Source organism: Aythya marila (genome assembly GCF_965140915.1).
Source record: "Aythya marila genome assembly, chromosome: 2".
In the NCBI taxonomy this organism is placed as follows: domain Eukaryota; kingdom Metazoa; phylum Chordata; class Aves; order Anseriformes; family Anatidae; genus Aythya; species Aythya marila.
In genome coordinates this window covers 109,854,190-109,880,411 of record NC_139043.1, presented here as the reverse complement: position 1 = coordinate 109,880,411, position 26,222 = coordinate 109,854,190, and the positions used below count along the sequence as shown (strand labels likewise).

The following is a 26,222-nucleotide window of genomic DNA, read 5'->3' as shown; positions in this document are numbered from 1 at the left end:
CTGCTGGCTCATCTTTGGGCACGTGGGGACAAACCGCTCCTGCGCCATTAGGATTTCTTTCTTGAAGAGCACCCAGCCTTCCTGGACTCCTCTGCCCTTCATAACCGCCTCCCAAGGGACTCTACCAACCTGTGTCCTGAACAGTTCAAAGTGAGCCCTCTGAAAGTCCAATACAGAGGTTTTACTGGTCCCCTTCCTGGCTTCTCCAAGAATGGAGGACTCTACCATTTCATGGTCACTCTGCCCAAGACAGTTGCCAAACACCACATCTCCCACCAGTCCTTCTCTGTTTGTGAAGAGAAGGTCTAGTGGGGCACTTCCCCTGGTAGGCTCACTAACCAGCTGCGTCAGGAAGCTATCTTCCACACTCTCCAGAAACCTCCTAGACTGCTTTTTCTGGGCTGTGTTGTGCTTCCAGGATATACCTGGGAAGTTGAAGTCCCCCACGAGAACAAGCACTGACGATTTCACAACTTTTGTCAGCTGCCTGTAGAAGTCCTCATCAGTCTCCTCATCCTGGTTCAGCGGTCTATAACAGACCCCGACCAGGATGCTTGCCTTGTTGGCCTTCCCGCCGATCCTAACCCATAGGGGCTCAACCTTATCATTCCCAGCATCAAGTTCCACAACATCAAAACTCTCTCTAATATGGAGAGCCACACCACCACCCTTTCTGTGCTGCCTGTCCTTTCTGAAGAGCCTATAGCCAGATATTGCAGCACTCCAGTCGTGAGAGTGGTCCCACCACATTTCTGTGATGGCAACCGTGTCGTAGCCTGTCTGCCACACGATGGCTTCCAGTTCCTCCTGTTTGTTACCCATGCTGTGTGCAGTAGTTTAGATGCACTTCAGTTGGGCCATTGCCTTCTCTCCCAGCCTTGCCATTGTTCCCCCTAGCACAGCTCCAACAAGCCTTGTTTCAGCCCCGTCCCCCTTCTTACCTAGTTTAAAGCCCTCTCAATGAGCCCCGCCAGCTCCTGGGCTAGGATCTGTTTTCCTCTTAGAGATAGGGACCCATATGTGGCCATCAGGCCGGGTGCTGAGTAAAGCGCCCCATGGTCAAAAAACACAAAATTTCTGTGTTGGCACCAACCTCTGAGCCACATGTTTATCAGGTGGGCTTTCCATGTCCTCTCTGTACCCCTCCCTGCCACCGTAGGAATGGACAAAAATACCACCTGTACTCCTGCTCCATCCACTAACTGTCCCAGTCCCCTAAAGTCCCGTTCGATGGTCTTTAGGCTTTTCTCTTCAATATCATCACTGCCAGCCTGGACTATTAAAAGAGGATAATAGTCAGAGGGGCGAACCAGATTGGAAAGCTTTCTGGCAATGTCCCTGAACCTGACCCCATGGAGGCATTCAAATATTCAATGGAGTGAATCATTATTCATTCATTCATTCATTCATTCATTCATTCATTCATTCATTCATTCATTCATTTATTTATTCACAGAGGTCCTCAAATATTTTCTTGCAAATCTGGACTCTTTATAAGTGATAACCTAGACCTGACAAATGTAAACACAATTATTTAAGGACAAAGCAAGTCAGTTTATTTTTCTGCATCTTAAAAATAAAATGCATTTAATCTATTGGGGTTAAAAACAAAATTTATTGAGGACTGCCACATGAATGGCCAAATTTGAAAGACCAGAATAAAGTCTTCTCTTTGGTTTTATTTTTTTTTTTCCCACAAAGGCAAATACTGAAAACCGGAAAAGACTTGGAAAACCCAAAGCACTGCCTGAAGGTTGCAACCGGGAACTGCAGCTATCATGAAACCACAGAATGTGTTCTTTGCCAAGACTTGTTGGAATTAAAATCTGTACTGACCTTGGGTTTTTGGTTTTTGATTTTTAAATTATCATTATATTTATTCATTTATTGATATATTGAGAAATGCTTTATTTCTCAATTCTATATTGAGAAATGTTATATTTCAGTCCTCAGTCTCTAGCCCAGCTGCAGAGGAACTGGGATTTCTGACTAACCAGGCATTCTGCTGCCCTCCCATACTGCCACCCCTCTCCAGTTACATGAGGAACTGAAATAAGGTGACAAGTTTTGAATGTCATGTAATATGAGTTACTAGCAGCTGAGAAAGCTGCTAGTTCAGACTGGAGATGTAAGTGACCTGCATGTTTTTAGAATGAGTGTAAAGTCTGATTGCTCATGTCAATTAATCCAAATAAATACCAACAACAAAAGAGCAAAGCTAATTATTTGGATTTGGATTAAGTAACAAAAAGAGAGTATGAAATCTTTCTGCTTGAAAATGTAAGAAAATATTCAATGCATAAAAAAATTTCTTATGACGCTTTCTTATGTCAATGTGTGATGTTATTACTAATGGCTGCTAAAGTAGGAGTATAGCCTTGAGGATATTATGGCATTATGGCTTTAAATGTTTACAGATTGGCCTATAAAGTTGTTATCAATGTATTGTTCATATTTTTATATTACATTGTTGCATTTTTAGAATTTTATCTTAACATTTTTCTCTCTCTCTCTCTCTTTTTTTTTTTTTTTTTTTTTTTTTTCCTCTACAGTTTTGCATTTCACTGTGCTATTGTAGATTTCTCTTCAGGTCTATTCCTGTTTTTCCTGTTTTTCTCCCCTGCCTTGGTTCAGCTTTTTTTCCATGTTTTTCCATGTATATATACAGTACCTTGGTGTCTGTTCATCCACTGTAAAAGCAGAGTTCTTGTTTCCTGTCTGTATATAACTAATGATTACATAGGATTCTGTACCTCCTTTCCTGTTTATTTACTGTTGGTACATGCTCACGAGGTCATTCTTCACTTCTAATCTCATTTAAGATGATGTTGGTGATCTCAAGAATATCATACTGCTGTTTAATGAGAAATGTTTATATATCCCTAATGGAAGCCTAAAAAATACTGCTTTTCTGTTCCACTGCACAGATCTCATAGGAAAAAGATTTTTGGCAAAACTCTTAGCTCTCTTTTCTAGTCAGTGAAAACACATGTGGATGAGGAATTTTCTGAGTTAGAGCATGGAAAGTGCTGACAGCTTGGCAGCAGTTTTGAGTTTTTCAGTAAAATGATAACTACTTTTGTTCTGTTCCAGGAAGCAGTTTCTAAAACACTCCTCTGAATCCTGTTTTTAAAGATCCTAGGATCTCTGACTCTATTTAGTATAACGTAGCTAACAAATGTGATAATGAAATTACAAGCTAACAGGATGTTATTTAATCTTGATATCAAACTAAGTAGATTTTCATCAGAATCAAGTTCTATTTGTGAAAACTTGGAGATGGCATTGTTTTGGGAAGCTGGAAAACCAATGCAAACTCAATTGTAGAATGTTACCCTTGTAAATAAAGAAGGGAAGGCTAAATTAAGTAAAATATTAATAGACAAGTCTACATCTGACGTAGACTTTCAGTTGGATTTTGTTTTAAGCACATAATTGGAATCAATGGAGCAGGACCGTCTTTAAGCTAGAACAACATAAGTGGTGTATTGAGATATGTAGAGTGCTTCTTTACTATTAAAAAAAAATGTGTTGCCTTCTAGACTTGTCATTATATTTTATTAATTAATAACTGTAAGGCATGTAAGAACTTAGAAAGCTGTTAGACTAGTGAAAAGAAATTTACTATTCTTATTGTTCATTTGAAATTCTAATTAAAGGCATCAGAACATTCTTTTATTATTATTGTTTCAGTTTACTGGTCAGAATTCTTTGTTATATTAATCATCATATTTCACATAAAAAGATGGTGTGTTGTAGATGAGATTTTTTTTTTTTCAGTTCACCTTGGCTAAGGATGGCACTGAAAAATGAAGCTTGGTTTAGATTTATCACAAGTAACGTACTGCAAAATAAAACCTTATTCAGATAAAAGAGTTTTCTGACAAAACCTTTCAAAATTGTTATCTGCTATCAAAATACTTACTCAAGTTACTTTGCCAACTGTAAATGGGAGGGTGATCTTTCCAAAGTCAAAATTGACATCCTGGCTCTATACTCAATGGAGGACATAGATGATGAAGAGGATTACTGTCTAACTTGGGCACTTGCTTAGACTCATCTAGGTTGAATATATCTGTGATTCTGTGTGTGTGATTTTTCTGTATTGATTACAGGAGAAAACTAGCTTTGACCTCTGCCTGAGTTTTATATGACTTAACTTTGATTAGATGAGTCCTATTATTTTTCTTACAATATTTTGGTTAAAAGAAGAAGAGAAGCTGATCAGAGTCAGGGTCTGATCCAATGCCAAGATTTTGGGTGTATGAAATGTGTTGATACTTCTGACAATTCTGGAAAAGCTGTTTCACTATATTATTTATGTGAGGTTTGTAGTTGCAGATTACTGATGATTTAGTAATGAAATACATAATTTGTATGTAATTCTGATTTTGGAGGTTGTTAATTGTTTGTATTTGTTAGCTATTGTGTTATGTAGAGTGCGGAAGTCCTTACATGTAAAATAAACCAAAGTAATATACTTCTTTGTTGTAGGTCTGGGAAGTGTGTTGAATTAACCTAGGATACATACAATACAAATATAATACAAAGCCTTACATGTAACACATAACTAGAGTGGATTTAATTTGCAGTATGTTCAATTCAGTTCAGTAACAGTCCAAACCTGAAATATTTAATATTCACTCTCTGTGGAGCTAGAAAAGAACCTAGAAAAAATACCATGTGAAATCCACTGAAAAACTGCATTGTGCTATAAAGTTACAGTTGCGTAATTTTTTTTTCAGTCTGTTCCATTTGCTTACTCTTACACAGCTTTGTCTAGTTAGTAATCTTCTGTATTGGTAAAGCATTTTTGAAATACCTATTTCTTCCTCTTAAAACGTAATGCTAGGCTCCAGTGCAAAATATTTCTAGTTTTCTGTCAGCTGGCCTGGCAAACTCTTTTTTTTCTCTCTCAGTAATAAAATACATAAATAAATAAATAAAAAATTCAAGTGTTTCCATGGTTTGCTTTGATCTGCCTTAGCTTGAGTGAAAACCAGAAAGAATATTTTATTGACTCTTTTATATGGGTACCTTTGTGTGTGTTGTGCTAAGCAAGAGAACAAAAAAATAAAATAATAATTTGCAGGCAGCTTTGTCTTAGGCTTTTTAGAAGGCATAGCTAAAGCTTAGAATATATTCAGGTGCCACTATTTACACTTAACAGGTGCCACTATTTACACTTAACAGAGATAATGAGCTACAAATTTTTATGACGATTCATGTTCTTCAGTGAGCATAGTGCTTAATTCGTAATTTGTGGAGTGTGATATGCTTTGTTCCATGCATAGGTAATATAATAGTACTATGCCAGCTTACCTTAATGCTAGCTATTATGCCAGTTTAACCTAAACAGGTTGTTATTTTTCAGTGTCTTATTAAGTAACACGAGCATTTTGTTTGATTTGAACATATATTAAAAAAAAGTTAGCACGCATTGATTAGAATATACTACGCAAGCTTTTGTTCTTAACTGCATATCCAACAAAAGATAGAAGTGGAAATGAGGGGAAGCTAACAGAAAAAATACTGCCATCAACAGAGCCACAGCTGATTGATTCAAGATCTTATGTGTAAGCTCAGTTTAGACCAAAAATTAAGCTGTGGCCTATGAGTTTATCCATAATATATTGTCTGCAGTATTAGCTGTGGGTGAAACCTCCTGGCAGACAAAAGGTTTTCTGAGTGCAATTAATGCCCTGAACTCAAGTAGCTTCGTGGACTGAACTCAGTTTCTGGGAATGCCATCATAAAAGTTCCTAGACTGTGTGAGTGGAGAGCTGGGAAGGCTCTTCTGGATCCTCTGCACAGTGTATATGCACATTTATGGAACAATAAGCCATATATTCCTCTATTGCCATGCTGTGCATTCAGTTGTTCAGGTTACAAATCACAGAATCACAGAATCATTAGGGTTGGAAAAGACCTCCAAGATCATCTGGTCCAACCATCTCCCAATTACCAATGTCGCCCACTAAACCATGTTCCTAAAATAACCACTTCTCTTGTCCCTATATATCTGCTGGCAATGCAAGAGTATAATTTGTTCATGCATTTCAATACATTAAAAATTTAAAAAATTTGGCTATTAGAAGAAAAAAAAATATAAGAAATAAACATTTACAAATATTAACATAAATAATTAAACATAAAGTCTTATTTTAGGCAGCTGGTTTTGTGTTGCAACCCAAAACACTGCACAAGTTTATACTTGCTCTTTCTGCAGCTACTCAATTCATATTTGTAACAAATGTGAAAAAGAAGGAAGAAACTGCATTTTCCCTCAAAGGTAACAATTCCATTTTCCAAAACTCTTAGTTGGTGCCCCTGCCTCTTTTCTTTTCCTTTTTGCATATGAAGGAAAAATAGGTCTGTAAAGCTTTCAGGCTTCTTGCTGACAGGTTTCTCATATGAACCAGAAGAATACCTTATGCATCCTTATGCTTCTTACATTCCTCAAAAGCCATATGGAATGAACTATGATCCAAGCCTTAATGTAGTAAATAACACTGACAGTATATTTCTGTGTTTATGCGAATCTGAAGGGCGCTGGCAATCTATGCTGATTGGGCTGAAATGTATGGACATATATTGTATAAAATACATATTTAGACTTATGCTATGCAATTCTCCATATTGAAAATTATATAAAATCCAGGCCACATATCCAGAACAAAATAAATAAATAAATAAATAAAATAAAATCTATCTATTCCACATATTTGTGCCTGGACATATGGTATATGTGCATACCTACTACTACTTTCTACTTTTTTTTTTTTTTACTGCTATCCAAACTCACTACTACTAAATGATTACTAAATGATTCTTGGGAATAAAGTCAACAAGACAAACAAGACGGACTAGGAAAAAAAGGTCTTTTTTTATATGTTCATATCTAAGATAGACACTAGCCTGTTTTTTACACAAAAATTTTAAGAATAAGCAATAAAAGAAAAAAAAATCTGTTTTAAATAACTCTGCCCATAACAATAGCCTTTATGACTTGGTTGTGATTTTTAAATCATATCTGTGAGGTCAACAGTGACCACATTTACATTAGTCTCTTAATTTCAATCAGGAATGTGTCTTGAAATGAGTTTCTGAATCATCTGCACTAATCTTGCTTTTCTCACGTCACGGACTGGTGTTGGAGTATGCAAACTGTATTTCTTTTGGATGAAACTAAATTGGAAAATTGGAAATTGCATTCCAGAAATGCAGTTTATATACTTAAGCATTTAGTGTCCAGTCTGCCTGTGGGGCCAATTTACTGCCAGTTAAGTAAGATCTCTGAAATGCATCTGTTTTGGATGATGTGTCCTGCACTAACAGTTTAACTCTACGTATCTGTTCTTATTGCACTGCTGTACTGGCTGCCGTACAGTAGTGCACACATAGACAGTATTGTATGAACTGAACAAACTCATTGTTGTCTGAGATAACATCTGCTTTTCTTCTGGACTGTGTCGTTTACCCTCTGCATCATAGGTTTCATGGGATTTTTGCATTCAGGAATTCACAGGTTTATTAGAAAAAGAAAAATCAATGTAAGAGGGTAGCATAGAACAACTTAATGAAGTGTGAATGTGGATGTTATGGGGAAAAAAAAAAAGACAAAAAAAAGACAAAAAAAAAGACAAAAAAACCCCAACACTAATTCTAATCAAATTTTTTTATTATTATTTTTTTATTTTTTTAATTCTTTTTTCCAGGAAAGAACAGTAACAATTAGAAGACAGACTGTAGGAGGATTTGGATTAAGTATAAAGGTAGGATTTCTTTTTGTTCTATTATTCCACATTACACAAAAAGTATCTTTGTATATAGTTAATTTTAGTGGGGACACATTATAATTCAGAGGACAAGAAGCAATAGAGCAAATATGTTCTGGAAAGTTAGCTTCTGTCACAATATGGCAACCAGTAGCTACATTACCTTGTGGTAATGGAAAGATCGTCCCATTAAGATTCAAACCAAGCAGTTCTTTAATACGATTTGATAGGAGAGTTGAAAAGTGTTTGCAACTGCACAGACTGTACTTTTGTTCAATAGCACTCTAGTTTAGGTGTTTGTTAATAAATGTTAAATTACAGCAGCAGGTATAGGGAAGAGCCAATAAGTTCATCATTGGTTCTCCTAAAAAGAATTTCGTGTAACTTCAGTGCAATTCATTAGGTGGACAGAAAGCATTATTGCTTTCTCATATTGCTTATTTTGCTTACAGATCAAGTAGCTGTAGTAATTTTCATGTTACCATATTTTGCCTATCCTCAGTAAGAATTAAGAACATATGGAAGTGTAAGTGATTCTTTTTGAGGGACAGAGGGTTAATCATTTTTGTCATAAGTTTTCTGTAAATCTATACTGCTGTAATACTGAAAACCTTACCTTAGCTCTGAATCTCAGTGTACAGATACAATGTCAATTTTATCTTCTAAACACAGCAGTCCTCAGCCTCAAAATGGCAATGGAAAAAATCAAGAGTACTTCACATGAATGCAAAGAGCCTTAAAGTATGCATATTATGTGGAACTACAGACTTTCCTGTGAACATCTGCTAGTACTGACTTTATAAGAAATGACTCAGAACAGGGATTAATGTGCATTTGTGTTGTCATTGATAAGAATATTGCCAAATAGAAATATTAGTTCTTAAAATATATCTTGGTGCATTTGGTGTTATCTCGTTGACCCACTAAAGACCTCTGTGCAAGGAAAATGTATTGCTATTTTGTGGCCAAAATTTCCCATGAGTTTACAGTAACAGTACAAAAGTCTTGCAGTGTCATTATAGGTTACTGTTCACTGAATAATGATGCAGTAATGCATGTAAGATAAAGTATATGGGTGATTGAGACTGTTTTTAGTTGGTAATAAGAAATAGCTGTTTACAGTAAGGATTTTAGAGGATTGGGAAGCAAGTCTCACAAAGTCAAGTAAAGTTGACTAAAATCAATTTGTTTATTTATACAATACAAGAGGTTATCTTTTAGAATAAAAATTGTGGGGACAAAAAAAAAAAAGTCAAGATCACCTTGCATATATATATCAGGTAAATTAAAGAAAATAAAATATCACTGAGAAATACAAATTAAGAAGTGAATGACCAGATGGTCTTTCTTAAATCAGTGGCATTTTTAAAGCAAGATTATTTGATTCAGACTTTTCTGAATAAACTTCTTGGAAGTTGCAACAGTATTTAAAAGTGCCAAAATAAACTATGGATCTTTCAGACTGTGAATTCAGCTTAGGAGGGTAGTTCTCTTTTTTATGCATTTATGAAAGACCTAAAATTCCATATAAATTGAATAAAGTCATGTTTCAATTTAAAAAATCTATATTAAAAAGTATGTTGAGTGTATTAGAAACAACTGCAAGAGAATTTACAAACCATGGCATTAAATAATGTTACTTAAAGGTATTTTCTTGTTTTATTGCATAATTGTTTTAATCAAAATTAATCTAGGTAGTAGAGCTACATAAATTCAGGTTTTCTTTTCAGTTTTTGGAATGACTAATGACCAGATGATAATTGTTAGTTATTCTTTTTTTTATTATTATTTTTTTCTTTTCTGCCAAACACCTGTTTGCTATCAGAAATCTCACATGAACAAGTCACCTATTAATTAAGTTTTGGAAGTGTCTTGTCCTACCTTAAATATTCTGGAAAAAAAATAATATATATATAATATATATATATATAATTATATATATAATATATATATATATTTTTTTTCTACTGAGTAGAAGAACAAAAAAGTTACTAATTCTGAAAAGAAGCTCTCAATTTTTCTTTTGGTGACTTGCATATTCTACTTGTCTCTTCTTCTGTGTTTGAACTTTCATGCTCCAACTAAAGTTGTAAAAATCTGAGATTCAGCTAACTGATTAAAAAAACTGCTTGCAAAATTGATTTTTACATAAGATCCAAAGCTAAGTCCCTTTAAAAATTGATTACAATCCACTCTTTGTCAGTTTGATAGAACAAAAAATACTGTTTTGTGTTTTGCTGTACTTCATTTTACTGAAGTTAATGGTAAAAATTTAATTACATTTGGAGCAGAACTGATCTATTCCACACTATTCAGAAGGAATTATTTTCTCATTTCTGAATTCCCTTTAGAACTCTCATTAATAAACATATGTGAGAAGGAATAGCCATGGAGTTAGACATAGAAATTGATGTATAGTATAATATATTTCACTCATCACATCTCTGATAAGTTTGAGTTGCTGAGATTTGACAACAAGCTGCAAAGTGTATGACTTCTGAAAGAGCATCATGTCTCTCGATAACTGGAGAGAATGTAGTGTTCTTGAGGAAATAGGCAATAAAAGTAATAGTTCATTAAATAAATTAAGGTTTTCACTTATAGACAGACTTCTGCCTACTAGAACTCTGCACAGGGTCATTTTCTTGTATCTGTTTTGGTCTTGTTTTTGGTGAGATTGACTTCTCAGTTTGACTCCACCAAATTATCTATAAAGCAACTGTCTTGCTTACACCTATGAAGATACTTAGATGATTCTCCTCCTCTTCATTCATTTTGTGATGACCTTTTTATTATATAAACAAATTTTCTCTGCATTTCAAGCGGAAATGTGGAAATAGTGGTGTGTTTTTTTTTTCTTTAATGTTAGTGTTAATAGATGAATCATTTAGCTTTATGTTTACAAATCTATCTTTTTTCATCTTCAAAGATGTGTACTGATGGAATTTGGTGTTGAATGTGTTATGGAAGTGAATGAACCATTAAACCTTTAGCAACATTAATTGACATGTATTATTTCCCTCCACTGGTCTAGGGTTGAAAGGGGGAGGGGGCTTGTTAAGCAATGAAAAAATAACCACTGTTCCTGGAGATTTCTGAAGTAGTATATCTTTAGAGCCTGTAAAGCCAGACATTCATGCACTTTTTATTTTACGGAGAATCAAATATGAAGAATGCAGGATGCAAGGCTGCATTGTCAATCAGAAGTAATATTAAATAACATGTTGCAAGAATACGTTTACTTGCTGCAAATTGTTGAAGATGACTGGGTAGCTGCTATATGGTCAGCTGTATTCAAACAGCAGGCAACATCTCCTGTGACTAATTTAAAAGGAATTGTTCATACTGGCTAGATGGGGTTGCAGTGAAAAGGTCTTTTTTTCTTTTTTTTTTTTTTTCTTCCCCCAGCATGGCATTGCTGGATGATTCTTCAAAACTGCAGTGTAAGTGGAGTTAGATACAGTGGGTGAGAGAGGACAATATAGTGCTGCCTGGTCTCAGAATAACATTAGTATACTTCTTTACCAGAGAGTTTAGTTTAAGGAGGAAGAGCGGCCAGTTTACCAGGAAGGAGAGAAAAAAAAAAAAAAAAAGACCTAAGTTAGTGTTACTGAGTTTTAGACCATGCACTAGCTGAACTTCAAATATCCTGAATAGTGCAATATCTGTGTAACATATCGGAGGCTTAGGGAGGCACAATGATTTTTCTGTTTATTTGAAAACTACAGAAGTTAAATGTGCATGTGGCTGAGGAAACCTGTGAAGAAAGAAGGACAAGCCTTATAAACTTAAGTGAGCTTGAACTAGTAATCTTAAGTGAAGCCAACCTTCATGGTTGCTGTTCCTCTGATGAAAACCATCAAAAGATATTTAGCAGGTTATAATGCTACAAATTATTTGGTTTGAATACCTGTCGAAACCTGACTGAAATGAAGGTAGCCTTCTGTGGAGTGAACACTCAGTCCATACAAGAAATATCAATATGTTCTGTGTTTGCAATTGATTGTTGCTACCAGATGGAACTTAATCCTATGGGAAATTCAGCTTGTTTCCTTGCATTCATCTAGGACGCATATGCAGAGGCAGTGATGAGACGTTCTTCCTTTGCTCAGATTTAAAATTGAAAGACTTTACTGGTCTATCCATACACAGAGAGAGCCACAGAAACATGTTTTCTATGGTTTTCTTCTCTGTTCCATGACAGAAATAGCTGTTGAGTGCAGACATCTGTTCAGTTTCAAACAGTTGGTTACTGAACGAAGAAAGGGATATGTACAAATCCTTAGACCATCAAAATATACAGGTCAGTCCATTCCACACAATGAAACTGGGTGCCAGGACCTAAGAAGGCCAGTTTCCAAAGAAAAACTTGTCTGCTAAAGAGAAGAGTAAGCAAACATTTAACTAGGATTCTTAGGCAAAATGACAGTGTGACAGGCTGTCATTTCCAATGACCTGAATTTGTACAGGTTACATGCAGGCTGGCACATTGATGCTGTGTTCAGAGGAAGAAAAATAGTTGTGGCTCTGTTATATGTTTGTTTTTTTTTTTTTTCGTCCTTAGTGTCCTTTTTATTTAAGGTTTCCTTTTAATACTTTAAGCATCATGAATGCTTCCAGTCCCATGAGGATAAATTGAATGAAACAACAGCATTGAATTGCTGTTGAACTGTTGAATTATCATCCAGCTTTCCTTTATTTTCCCACATTTATTGAACACCTACTGTTCCATTTCTTAAAGTTTTCTTTTCTGTCCCTTGTTAGTTATCCCACAGCTTTTCTCACTCTTTGTGCATGTGTGACAGAAACGGAAACAAATAAAGACTGCTTTTGAGATGAAAGTCCAAACTTGCCTTTCTTGGGTTTTTGTTTACCTGTTTCTTACCAGCACGAAAACAGAGTGGTCACAGCATGGTTTCCATTGTGGTGTTATGGCCATTCTGCCTTTGTAGGACACAGTTTCATACATTAAACTACCTGGACTCTGCAGAAACTGATGTCCTTCTTCAAGTCTTGTAGAATTTTGAACAACATTCAATTCACTTCCTGAGGTAATAATGGCAACTGACAGCTTCTATAGGTGAGGCAATAAGGAATTAATCCCAATCAACTCTTGATTAGAATGAAGAAATGGAGAAAAATGAGGAAAATACAGGATCAGAATTGTTTTCTCGGTCTCTCTTAAAACTGCACTTACAGAAAGTGTAAAATATAATTTTAAGCAAAAATATTTGCAGTAACTCATGATATTTCCATTTATTATATCTTCAGGGTGGAGCAGAACATAATATCCCAGTGGTCATTTCTAAGATTTCCAAAGAACAAAGAGGTGAGTGTCAGATTATTACACTATTTTTGATATGCTCCTTAAAGCAAGGTGCCTCAAGTCCTGAGATCCCTCAGGAAGTGTTAAATAGATGTTATTAATGTTCTATTTCTCTCTTCATGATATCATGATCTCTCTATTCTTTAGAACTATTTTATGTAAACATACAAAACTTATATTTGGAATAGTGTTTTTTTGTTTTGTTTTGTTTTTTTTAACACTGTCTTCAAACAATTATTTCTTAAAAGTTCTTGTAAAGCATAAATTTAAGGGGAAAAATAGGAAGCCATTTACGGAATGAAAATATTTAACAAATTTAAGTAATGAAATATTTAGTTCTGTCTTATATTTCTGAATTGTTATTTCTGGAAAGCAGTAGCAGATCAAAAGTTTGGCCTTTAAAGCATGTGAATACAAAAAGAGAACGTGTGTTTCTTTATACTGAGTAGTAGGGTAGTACTCAGACGGGAGTGGGTAGCGGCAGAACCTTGATAATACCCTATGTTATTTCAACATTAGATGCTGTGCTATGTAAACCTCTGCAGCAACTGATACATAACAAAACTGGTACTGCATTAAGGTCTTAACCGTGCTTATTATTTAACCGTGCTCTTTTTAAATTGTTAGAATGATACAGTATGTACTAGGAAAATGGCTAGTTGTAAGAATGCTCATGATGTGCTCTGTGATGAGAGATAAAGGTTGTGAGTCAGTAATTCTAGAATGTATTTTCTCTGCTATGCTTTTGTATATTTGTGTTCATATGTGTAAGATCAGAAACTTAAACTTGGAAGCATTTTCCTCCATCTGTAATGCAATAATTCTGGAATGCTTCCTCTGCTCAATTAGAAAGCTTGAGTATAAGCAAAAATGTCATATTTACCCACATGCTGCAGGTAAAGAAAGGTACAGGGGAATCTTGGAATATTGGGAATTGAAATTTGACCCTGAAACCAAGAAGTTGTATGTAAGGAGGCTACAGAGTAGCATGGAATTAGTTGCTAGGGAAAGTAATTAGGTTAACCTTAAGAAGTTATATTTATACTGAAAAAAATGGAGTCACAAGTATAAGTGTTTAATACCTAGTAACATGGTATACATTGCTTATAGTAGCTATTAAAAAGCTATTAAGCACTGCAGGAAAAATAAGAAACATAGACCAAAGTTTAATTGAACACACAAATGTGCAGCCTGTTTTCTTTTATTATTATTATTATTATTTTTTGCTATAATAACTCATGAAGTATTTCTAACCTCGCTACATAGTTGAGTTATAAACTCCATTATTGTTTTATTTAAAAATACTGCTGATTTTTAGAGAGCTAGTCATGAGGGACATCTCTTATGTAGAATGAGAAGACTATGCAAGTGTCATGCCATGTGTCTGTGCTAGGCATCTTGGATACAGAAAATGTGTTTAACCCAGAGCCTGTAACTCAAAGCTTTGGAGGCTTAGTTCTGCCCTCTTCCCGGTGGCATTCCAGTTGTTGGTTTTTTTTGGACCTCTAACCAAAAATATGCCAGCTGATGCATTTCTTAAAACCAGCATTATACATAGAGTGCTTAGGTCATGTGAAAATGTTCAATATATATGCCCTGTGTCTAAATCAGAATATTATATGCATTTATTTTAAAAGCAAAACCAAAAAAACAAAACAAAACAAAACAAACATAGTTGTTACCCTCCTATAATTGAAGCATTCTTTGCTACATCTAGCCTAATAAAGCCAGTTCTTCAAACATATTGAGTATCATAATTTATATGAATATTGATGCCAGTCTTACAACTCATGTAAAGAAGTTAAAATTAGATCAATTAGTTAGATTTAGAAAATCAAGTTTCAGACTTTCTAGACTGCATCTTCTGTGATGTTTTGGAATGCTATAGATAAATAATTTCATATTTCCTGTTAACATTCTTAATCAAAGATGTAGGATCTAAAGATTCTTTGGTAAAACCTTGCAAATTAGAAGTTGTCCTTCATAAGTAGGTCTGGAGTCTTTATGTTGTTTTTTCCTCAGCACTAATAAGAAATAATCTCTCTCAGGGAAATAGGACCTAGTTCCACAGTCATTCTCTGTTCTGAAAAAAATGCCATACCTCACCTTAATGGCCCAAAAGATGCTAGAGACTGACAGAGGATGTTTCAGAGTCTTGGTACTTGAGATGTGTAGACTCCGTCATTGTAACACTGCTATGCTGGTGTTTGGCGATTAAAAAAAGAATCCAAACAATTTATTTAGAAGTTTTTTGTTTTGTTTCGTTTTGTTTTGTAAAAAATACGGAAAAACATTAAATGAAGTAGGAATACAAGTACAAGAAATATGGCATGTTTTGTGCAAAACAAATGAAAAATATGCTTTTTGTTTTCAGCGGAACTTTCAGGTTTGCTCTTTATAGGAGATGCAATTCTGCAGGTGAGTAAAATGACAAATTCCTTTATTTATATTTTTCTAGAAAAGTGAAATGAAATCTATACTTATGAAATGTAGAGTAAGTCTTCTCTTTATTTTTTTAATAACAGATTAATGGAATTAATGTGAGAAAATGCAGGCATGAAGAAGTGGTGAGCTTTTCTGATTTTTAGTCTACTTTTTGTCTTTTGTAGATATTGAAATTATAGCAGTGCACTGGTATCATCTGTTTTATCGTTATTTCTAGGAAAAAAAAAAAAGACTATATTCTAGCATGGTAAAACTGATCTTAGTAGGCTTGTTATAATTACTGCCCTCAGATAGGTTTTTCTGTATTAAAGCTGATTATTATGAGGATATTTGCCGTACATATTATGAACATTCTTCTTCTGGCTTATACCTATAAAATTTCGTCAGTGCTACACCTTTCTGGCTGTGTGAGGTCATTGTAATTTCAAAAGCTGTAATTTGCACTATGTTGGAATTTATTTATTAAAAAAAATACACTATAGCAATCAAAACAAAACTATTATTTTGGCTTCCTTTCTCTGGCTGTTACTTATGAGGATGTTCTCCTTCTTCAGTTGAGCCAGATTTAAAAGAACAAAGAATTTAGATTTCTTCTAGAGAAGCCATGTGTATTTATTTGAGAGATTTGTAGTAGGCTAGTTCCCTGGTATAGCAGCTTTGGTAAAAGTGTCATATATTTTTGTTATCTTTGTCTTTTTGACTCTACTTAAATATTTTCAGAAGTAAAAAACACTATACTTCAGAAAATAATGCCAGAACAGAGAAGATTGCCAAATAAATTATCCTTAAATCCTGCATAGCTAATTTATTACCTGTAAAGCTTACCTTGCCAATTCAAAAATTTAGTATTTATTACTATAATGTATGACAGATGATTAAACGTATGCCATTCGGGTATAGAAAGAACACAAGTTAATAAAGATGAATTTCTGATGAACAAATTAGTGCAGACTGAAAGCTTAGATCCGTGCACTATTCCACCTCTCATAGTGTATTTGTGCACTGATTTCGTGTTGCAAATCACGCATCATTCTTTAGAGCCTTAATCCACCTTCTGCATACAGAGGCTTACAATCATATTTGCAGTAGTTTTAAACTTTAGTTGTGCAACAGTGATCAGATTTTTTTTTTTTTTATAAGCTTACTGTATTTGTTTGGTTTAAAATGTGATAAATTTCTCAATGGGATTTCAGTGGGGTAATGGATTTTCAAGACATGAAAACAATATAGAAAAATAGAAGTTTAGAGGAAAACAATATACAAAATAGAAGTGCAGAGCTACACATACAAAGGCAAACTGAAAACTGGAAAGTTTATTCAAATGTGCCCAACGAGGCAGGCAGATTGACATAGTCAAAGAATCACAGAATTGTCTAGCTTGGAAGAGACCTCAAGATCATTAAGTCCAACCTCTGACCTAACACTAAGTCCTCCAGTAAACCGTATCACTAAACTCTATATCTAAACGTCTTTTAAAGACCTCCAGGGATGGTGACTCCACCACTTCCCTGGGCAGCCTGTTCCAATGTCTAACAACCCTTTCGGTAACGAAGTTCTTCCTAATATCCAACCTAAAACACCCCTGGTGCAACTTTAGCCCATTCCCCCTCATCCTGTCACCAGGCACATGGGAGAACAGACCAACCCCCACCTCGTTACAGCCTCCTTTAAGGTACCTGTAGAGAGCAATAAGGTTGCCCCAGAGCCTCCTCTTCTCCAGGCTGAACAAGCCCAGCTCCCTCAGCCACTCCTCATAAGACTTGTTCTCCAGACCCCTCACCAGCTTCGTCACCCTTCTCTGGACTCTTTTGAGCACTTCGATGTCCTTTGTGTAGCAAGGGGCCCAAAACTGAACACAGTACTTGAGGTGCAGCCTCACCAGAGCTGAGTACAGGGAGACAATCACTTCCCTTGACCTGCTGGCCACACTGCTTCTTATACAAGCCAGGATGCTGTTGGCCTTCTTGTCCACCTGAGCACACTGCTGGCTCACATTCAGCCAACTATCCACCAATACTCCCAGGTCCTTCTCTGCCAGGCAGCTTTCCAACCATTCCTCTCCCAGCCTGTAGCTCTGCTTGGGGTTATTGCGCCCCAGGTGCAGGACCCGGCACTTGGCCTTGTTGAACTTCATACAGTTGGCCTCATCCCATTGGTCCAGCCTATCCAGATCCTCCTGCAGAGCCTTCCTACCCTCAAGCAGATCAACACACGCACCTAAGTTGGTGTCATCTGCAACTAACTTGGTGTCTTTGCAAAGCAAAGTAAAAAAAAAAAAAATAAATACTTTGACAAGTAAAGTATTATTGTGTTATACTTTGTTTTATACCTTTCTATCCCACACAATCTGCTTCTCAGACTCCTCATAGATAATTCTTTCTGAATAGTAATAATAAATAGAAAACATTTTATCTTACCAGTTTTGAATGTATCTTTGTGTATGAGTAAGTGTTTTAACTGTTTAAGAAGCAAGTGAATATATATTTTTTTACTTTTAATTTTTACAAATAACTCATAAGAATTAAGAATAAATATTGGGCAATACTTAAATAAGATATATGGCATTTTTTAAACTTAAATATGCAGCAGAGGAGTTATAAAAACAATATTAAAAAAAAAGATAATCTTTTTTTTTTCCCCCAATAAATTCACTTTCAAGCAATTCAAGTGATATATATGTATGTGGATTAAATTTGTTTTAAAGCCTGAGTGTAGTTTCTACTGCTATAGTAGTTATATATCTGTTTATACATTGTTCATTTGAGTGTGGTTTTAGGCATAGCACTGAGTAAAGAGCACGTACAGAAACTGTTCTGCCAGCAGGAGTTATAGGTGGATTTTGTTTGCAGCATGCCCTGTGTAGTTTCAGTTGTTCTATCACTCCTGTCTTGCAGAGGCTTTCTTGAATACGGGATCCATAGCTCTAATCTCAAGGTAACAGAGAAAATAGGAAGTGTGGGTGGTATACTTGCTCACAGCAGTGAGCAGAACAGCAATGGAGACTTCATTTTCAATCCTTATCACATCTAGGTACTTTTAAAATGCCTATGCAATTTTCATGAGCTTTGTTTCATTCTGATTTTATTTTATATTATTTTATTTAACTAATTAAGACGTAGCAGGTATCATGTGAGATTATATTCATGTTCTGCTTTGTCCTGATGTCTTAGAAAATACTTGTTATAAACTAGTATGAAATTTTTTGCAGTGTGTGAAGCTGAAATTTCCCATAGGAAATTCAGACTTGTATATGTATCTGCAGTTCAAATACTGTTAGTGTTTATTCTTGTTCTTTTCTAGATCCAACACTTCTTGCTGTTTGCAGAAACATTTTAAGCAAATGTCTGAACTTCATAGCTCTGTAATGAAAAAATCGGCATCATAATCAGTACAGCTTATGATATTACACCAGTGACAATTGGCTCTAGTATTTCACCGTGCCGTTTTTACTACACTACACAGATAAGATTATTTTCCCATTTGAATTTCAAAATTAAGTACTTTTATCAGATTAGGACTGTCTTTCATAGCAGGGAGAATCTTTCCCTGTTATATGTTAAATTTAGTTGGCTTAACAGTTGTGGACACTCTTGTCCTTTGTTGTCTGCCATTAGTTATTCAGTTATTAGTTATTAGTTAATCTGGTGATGTAGCATTTAGTGATGCACAGATAATGTTATTCCTCAAGTATACTATAATCTGAAGCCTGAGTATAACAAATTGATGTATAGATAAGACTCTTATAAGGCTGGATATGTAGGTTTATTCATTTCTAGTATACGTTACTAGAAGTATCTGCTCAGTTCTTTTACGAATTTTCTTAGCTTTAGGTGAGTCACTTAATTTTGAGCTTATTTTTCTGTTTGTAGAAGGTGAAGATATTATTCATTACCATGAAAAGATACTATGAGTCTCTATCAAAGACTGAGTGTCAGCTTGTTATTCAGCTTGGATTGTAAAGAATCCCATCTGAGTACAACATAACATTGCTTCACTCCAAGAGCTCTACTATGGTGAAATAGATACATGCTGTCTGTAGTGAAATATTGGCACGGGAAGAGGCTGGGGAGGCGGGGGACTTATAATTTTCTTTAAAAATATCTCCCAATATCATATTGGCAATTTCTCTCCAACAGTATAGTCTCAGGTTGAATTTGGAAGTAGGGAGAGTGTGTTACATCCTTTAATTTATATGAATTTGTGCTCTTTCTATTCTAGGTATATTCATTATTTCTTTGATGTCTTTTTTGAATCTCCTTAACATTTTATAAGACTCTTTGAAAGCTGACATTAGAAATAGTATGCATAGATAGTCATATAAGTTTAGGCTTCTGTCTGATGAATATGGTCCAATAGTGCACAAGGCATGAATCCACACACCTACTCTTTTAAGGGTTCACAATTAATATGATCATTCATAAGGCTAGAAAGATCTGTAGCCTGGAAACTAATTAATCTGTAGACCTTACCTCCACTTAATGTTGTTTGCCTAACATTAGGCAAAATAGATAGGCAAATTAGGCATGTTAGATTAGGCAAACAATAGATAGGCAATTAGCAGTATAATGCTGTTCTTGCAACATGAGGACTTTTTTGGTGGTTTTAAGGCTAGCCACTATATCACTAACAATGAAGAAATGTGTGAGAGTGAGAGGACCTTCTGTGAGCTACTTTCTCCAAGCTACCACTTAGTAGCTTGGAGTAGTAGTAGTAGTAGCTTGGAGTATGTGTCAACTCAGTTGCATACTATCTAGAAGCCGATCTAGTGTGGACGTAGTGCATCTTTTCTAACAAAATGGCCTGAAATGAGATATCCACATGCATTGCATTGTACCTTTGGCTTCCTCCTTTTCCCTATATTTAGCAGGGTTCTAACTGTACCTGTGAGTGATATGAGTTATATGAAGGTGATGGTGTAGAAACAGTTGCTTAATTGCAATTATATGAAACTGAAAAAGCTCTTACTCTGATTTTTTCTTTTAAAAGTGTTATCATCCAATTTTTTTTTTAATTAAATCCGTTATTAATTGTTTCAGTAACATATTTTTTTTTTGGTAATGTTTTTAAAAGAAGAATGAGCATATTGTATTTGTAAGGCAGGACATGAAACCAAATGATCTGAAATCTCACTCTGTCTTGACTCTGATGAATATATCTGTTGGTAAATTAAGTTTTTATGTTATCTTTACTTCCTTAACTGCGAAAGAGAGACCTATACTATTATCACGTTTAGTTCACTGAACATATTATACTTCAGAATCTGTTAGAGAAAAGTATCTTTAGAAAATGTTTTCTATTAATATTGTGCTGTTTGGTGATAGTGATAACAGCAGCCTGTACATACACGTTAACACCTTCTCATATTATGTGGCAGAGATCCTGTACTGTAAAACACATAGCACAGCCATTTAATTTTTTCCTTTGTAGATTGAATGAGGGCTTTAAATATTGAAGCTGTGTGGTCAGCACTTCGGAGGGGGGAAAATAAATAAATAAATAAATAAATAAATAAATAAATAAATGAAATTTCATTCTTCAATTTGAACGTTTTGGATATCCAATAGTTTTCTTCATAAGAAGAGGCTGAGTTATTACTTCTTCCATATAGCTGTTTTTTTCTACATGTGACTCATGGATTACAAGAAAAATGATAACACCACTTTAACTACTCTGATATAATTAATGAAAACTTTTAGGATACTGTATTTATAATGTCCTTATTGTTTGTGAAATTTGGAGCTAATAATCTGGCAAGTATTTCAGCATTGATTTGAAATGAGTGCACATCAGGTAGCATAGAACCTAGCAGGTGGAAGTAGTTTGCTGTCTTTTTTTAGGTTGGTTGGTTTTGGAGTTTGTTGTTTGTTTGTTTGTTTGTTTGTTTTTCTGTGTGGTAGAAATTCCTTGTATTAAAATACATCCTGGAATTTCATTCTTTCATGCGTTTAGCTACGCTTTCAGTGTTCAAATAGATATTTTTCATGTCATACTCAGAAAAGACCCGAACTTATTTAAGAACTTTGATGTTAGACTTTTTAAAAACAGCAATTTGTGCTGCATGTCTAACATATCTTTTTCTCAACATAGTTCTCCCTATATTGGTCATTTTATCAAGACTTCACCTTTTAAAACTTTTCATCAGTTCTAGTAAGTTTTAATAGATGGGGTAGAACATGTCACCATGACTAGTATTGAGTCTATATGAGTAGTATTGTTATTTTCTTTTTACATAGCTATGGTTCTCAAAGTGAAAATCTATTGGGGTTTAGTGTGATAGACTGAAAGAATTGACAGTTATGGTGTGACATCCTTCAGGTGGTTGCCATTGTTTCCTTCTTTGGCATGCAGTTCTATTAAGGCTGAAAGCCTGTGGTGCAAAGAAAATAGACAACTGAGCAGAGGTTTTAATGTGTGTGCCATTAGACTTGATTTGTTTTTGACCTTGTTTACATCGATACTTGTTTACATTGATGCTTTACTTAACATGGCCTTGAACACCTCAAGGGATGGGGCATCCACAGCTTCTCTGGGCAGCCAGTGCTTCATCACCCTCTGAGTGAAGAATTTTCTCCTAACCTCTAATCTCCCCTCTTTTAGTTTAAAACCATTACTTTCTGTTCTATCATTACCTGCCTCAGTAAAAAATTGTTCCATCTTTTTTATAAGCCCTCTTTAAATACTGAAATGCCATTATGAGGTCTCCCTGGAGCTTTCTCCAGGTAGAACATACCCAGCTCTCTTATGCGTTTTTCATAGGAGGGGTGCTCCAGCCCTCTGATCGTTTTCAGGGCCGTCCTCTGGAGCCACTCAGAGATCCACATTCTTCTTGTGCTGGAGGCCTGCAGACCTGGATGCAGCACTCCAAGTGGGGCTTCAAGAGTGCAGAGCAGAGTGGCATAGTCACCTCCCCCAGCCTGCTGGCCACTTCTCTGTTGATGCAGCCCAGGATGCAGTTGGCCTTCTGGGCTGAAAGCACATGCTACCAGCTCACATCAAGCCTTTCATCTACCAGAACACCCAAGACCTTCTCTTCAGGGCTGCTCTCAATGAGTTCTCCCAGTCTGTACTCATGTCTGAGATTGCATAGCTGTACAATAATTGAAAAATAAGAAAATGCTAGTAAAGCATGAGAGGCCTAATTGTTTTAAATCTGTTTTTGAGTGGCTGTTATTTCATAAGACACAGTCCACTAGTTGTTTCTAGTTGTTTTGATTTTATTTTTTTTTTAACTTGAAATAATTACTTCATAATAACATAGATTATACAAGAATAGCACAGAGAGGATCAAGTGCCACCAAATGGCAAATGAAACAAAAATACACAAAGCGCTCTGTGAGTCCAGAACAATTTAGTGTAGGAAAAAAGAAACCTTCTATATACATAAATATCTTCGCAGGTCTCTATTACTTTTTTTTTTTTTTTTTTCATTTATCCATATGATCTAGAAAATATTGTCTGAAAGGCAACAGAATTTTCTTTAAACAAGAAACAGCCATGTGGTGGGAAATGTTCACCTGTAAAAGTCACATTCTTTATTTCTTATGGCTTGTCATGGACCCAAACATTAAATAGGACAAAACAGAGCATATGCACTATTTTAGCTAGTCAGAAGGATTCACAAATAAAAGGCATGTTCAAAAAAGTATAAATATGCATATGCAGGCATAGAGAGTTATGACATTTTCCTAGCTGTTACAATATCTGCTTTAACTAACCAGAATTGTCATTTTTCTGGGTATAGAAAAATCAGATGGGTGCAAGGAAGAAAACTGTGGTGCAGATGTTGTGACAGAAGGAAGAAATTCTTCATTAAAATTGAAAAAGGTTACCCTTTCTTCAGATTGTAGTGCAGAGACAGGCAGATATTATTGCCTCACCGTGCTGTTTGTACTTTTCTGAACAAGATGGGAAGTAGTCAGTGCTCAGGCTGAATTGGCATTACCAGGATAATGACGTATCTTTAAATTACGTTTATGTAGGTAGAATGTAGGTAGCTCTGTTCTACTTCACATGGCCTTGTCAAGCCAGTCCCAATTCAGAATACATCAAAGGTTCTAATTATACTCCCCCATTAAAAGGAAAGTACTTTGCATTAAAACAACGACCGTGTTTTAGCATGTTGATGTGCAGTAGTAAGTACTGAGGGTATCTCTGAATTCCCTGAAATACTGAAATACCTTCTTATAATAATCTGAATATAACATATTTACATACTAAATCATTAGACATATTTAACAAAATCTTCATCATACCTCAGTAATCTTAAGGGTTTTTTGGCATCTTTTACCCAGTCAGGTTTACATAAAGATATAATATAAAACACATTAAAAATCCCCTGTGCACTTCAGGTATTATTTTTTTTCAATGTATTATTTTTGACTTAGTGATTGCAGAGAAAAGTGTTAGTGATTGCAGATAAAAGTGTTAGTGAGAGATAACTTTGGCCTTAATGAAAGCTAATAGATGAAACATTGCATTTTAACATCTGTCACCCTGAAAGATTACAAGGTTTTACAAGCTATTTAAAGCATTGTTCTATCAATCAATAAATGAAGTTTTAGGGTAAGATAAATCAAATGCACAACAATGACCACAGAAACAAATCTTAGACACAAAGTAGTATTTTTTTTTTTCTAATTAAAATCTTGGGAACTTTGGAATTTGGCAGTACAAAGACATTTAAAATTTTACTTTAACGTCTACAACTACAGCTTTTAATATCCAAGAAGTTATCGAGACCTATTTTTTTATATCTCAGTAGGAAAGTGTTATATAATTGCAAGAGTGTGCTTGTTGGAATTATCTTTTTATATAGTTGTTCCTTAGATAACTTTGAGTTGTGTAGCATCAGCATTGTTTTGCTTATTTTCTGAATTTTTATAGCCACTGACAGCACACAGAAAATTGTAAACCAAAATTATTAAGGTTTGGAAGACCTACAGTTTCTAAACTTGGGGCCTCTGGTTTGTGCATTCATCTGTGATATTCTGATTTATCACCCAGCAGCAATGTAACAATTTTTATAAAGCATTTTGTTTTTCTTTTGTTGTCAGTTTTTTTTTGTTTCTTTTTTTTTTTTTTTCCTTCGGAGAACATGTCCATGTTATTTAACAGTCTATACATTCTGTTTTTTATAGGAGTATTAAGTCTGAGATGGTAATTAAATGCTGGCAAGATAAGATTTTTGTGGGGTTATTGCCTAATTAGGAAAATAAAATAAGGGTTGAAATGAGATATCCAGTCTGATCATTTGGGGTAAATATCTCAGATTTATGCTTAACCTCATAAGTTATGAAGACCTCATTCTATAAATTGATAGAACTTTAATTCAGCAGCACATTTTCATAATTATGCTGAAATAAAAATTGGCTCTTTTGTCTACCTATTATATGTTAGTCTTTTTTCTTTCCAAAATGTCTGTAGATATCCTCCAGTTAGTTCTCCAGTGTGAGTACCCTAACCTCATTTTTTCCAAGGCTTAAAATATAGATTCTGAAAATGATCCTGAAATGTTTAGGCAATATCGCTTGTGGATGTTCCATATCACAGGATAGCTGTGTTGAATCCCAATTCAGCAAAACATTTATGCCTTTGCCTAAAACTATCAGTTTAAGTGTTTTGCTAAATTTGGGAATTCTTTGTTCCTTTTTTTTTTTTTTTTTTACATATATTTACAAAGAACAAAGTCAGTTTCTCATCTTCAGCTAGATGCAGTAAAGTTCTTTTGTACTGAATAGCATTAAATGCTATGAAAGACTTTTATTATATGTTTTCTCAGATGAAAACTTAGTTCTTTTGCCATTGAGCACATTCCCTGAAGTAATAAAATATCTTATTATGAGATTAAATCTTGAGCTGCTGAGAAGTTTACCAGACTTAACTGCATATATTGATCTAAAACATTACTTCAAATACAAATTTGTCCAAGAATTATGCTTTATGTCATTGTGAAGTCAATAACATTTAGTGTTGAACAAATAGCAGTAGGCTTGCACATTAATATTATTCAAATTCAGAATTAAAATTTGATTTCAAACTCTTTAAGACCATTTTGTATTAATTTTTCATGAGCACTTATGTGCTGGTGCTTGATTAGTGTGACTGTTCATGAAAAGTAAATGTTAAGGTCATATTTGCCAACAGCAAATTTTATATTGAATATGTAAATGTGAAATTTGCCACTAGCTGTTTGTTTGACCCCAGTCTTGCAATGTGATTAGTGTAAGCACACCCTTATTCTGGAACTGATCCCGCCCTGCCCCTGAACTGAGGCTCTGCTTTGTCAGATAAAATGTTCAAGCAATGTTTTCAATGATCTTAGACATATCTCTGTTCAGAAAATATTTAAAATTTAAGAATGTATTTCAAATTGCAGGGCCAACTGGGAGACTTGAAGCATTAGGAAAAGAAGCAGTAGCCATGTTATGCAGTTTAGTAATGTGCATGAGTTTTGAATATTGTTGATGATCTTTTCACAAACAACATACAGAAAGAACATGCTTGTTTAGTAAATGTTGCAAAGCTGTGTAGAAATCTGTAGACGTTGTTGTAACAGTATTGTAGATGCTTCTCCCATTTCTCTAGGAATCTTGTTTTGCTTACTATGAGGATCACATATTTCTTCCAAAGCAGCTACGATTGATTTTTTATTTGGACTGTAGCAATGAGATTGA

The 26,222-nt window shown here is 34.9% G+C and overlaps 1 protein-coding gene across 1 annotated transcript in view; it reads left to right on the top strand.

Moving 5' to 3' along the window:
• Positions 1-26,222, top strand: part of SNTG1 (syntrophin gamma 1) — a gene marked incomplete at its 3' end in the record, with an annotated part of 342,385 nt that overhangs the window by 193,102 nt on the left and 123,061 nt on the right. The window contains exons 4-7 of the mRNA XM_082753438.1: positions 7,719-7,775; positions 13,050-13,107; positions 15,479-15,522; positions 15,630-15,671. Of these exons, the coding sequence (XP_082609564.1) occupies positions 7,719-7,775; positions 13,050-13,107; positions 15,479-15,522; positions 15,630-15,671 (201 nt within the window). The remainder of the gene's footprint in view (positions 1-7,718; positions 7,776-13,049; positions 13,108-15,478; positions 15,523-15,629; positions 15,672-26,222) is intronic.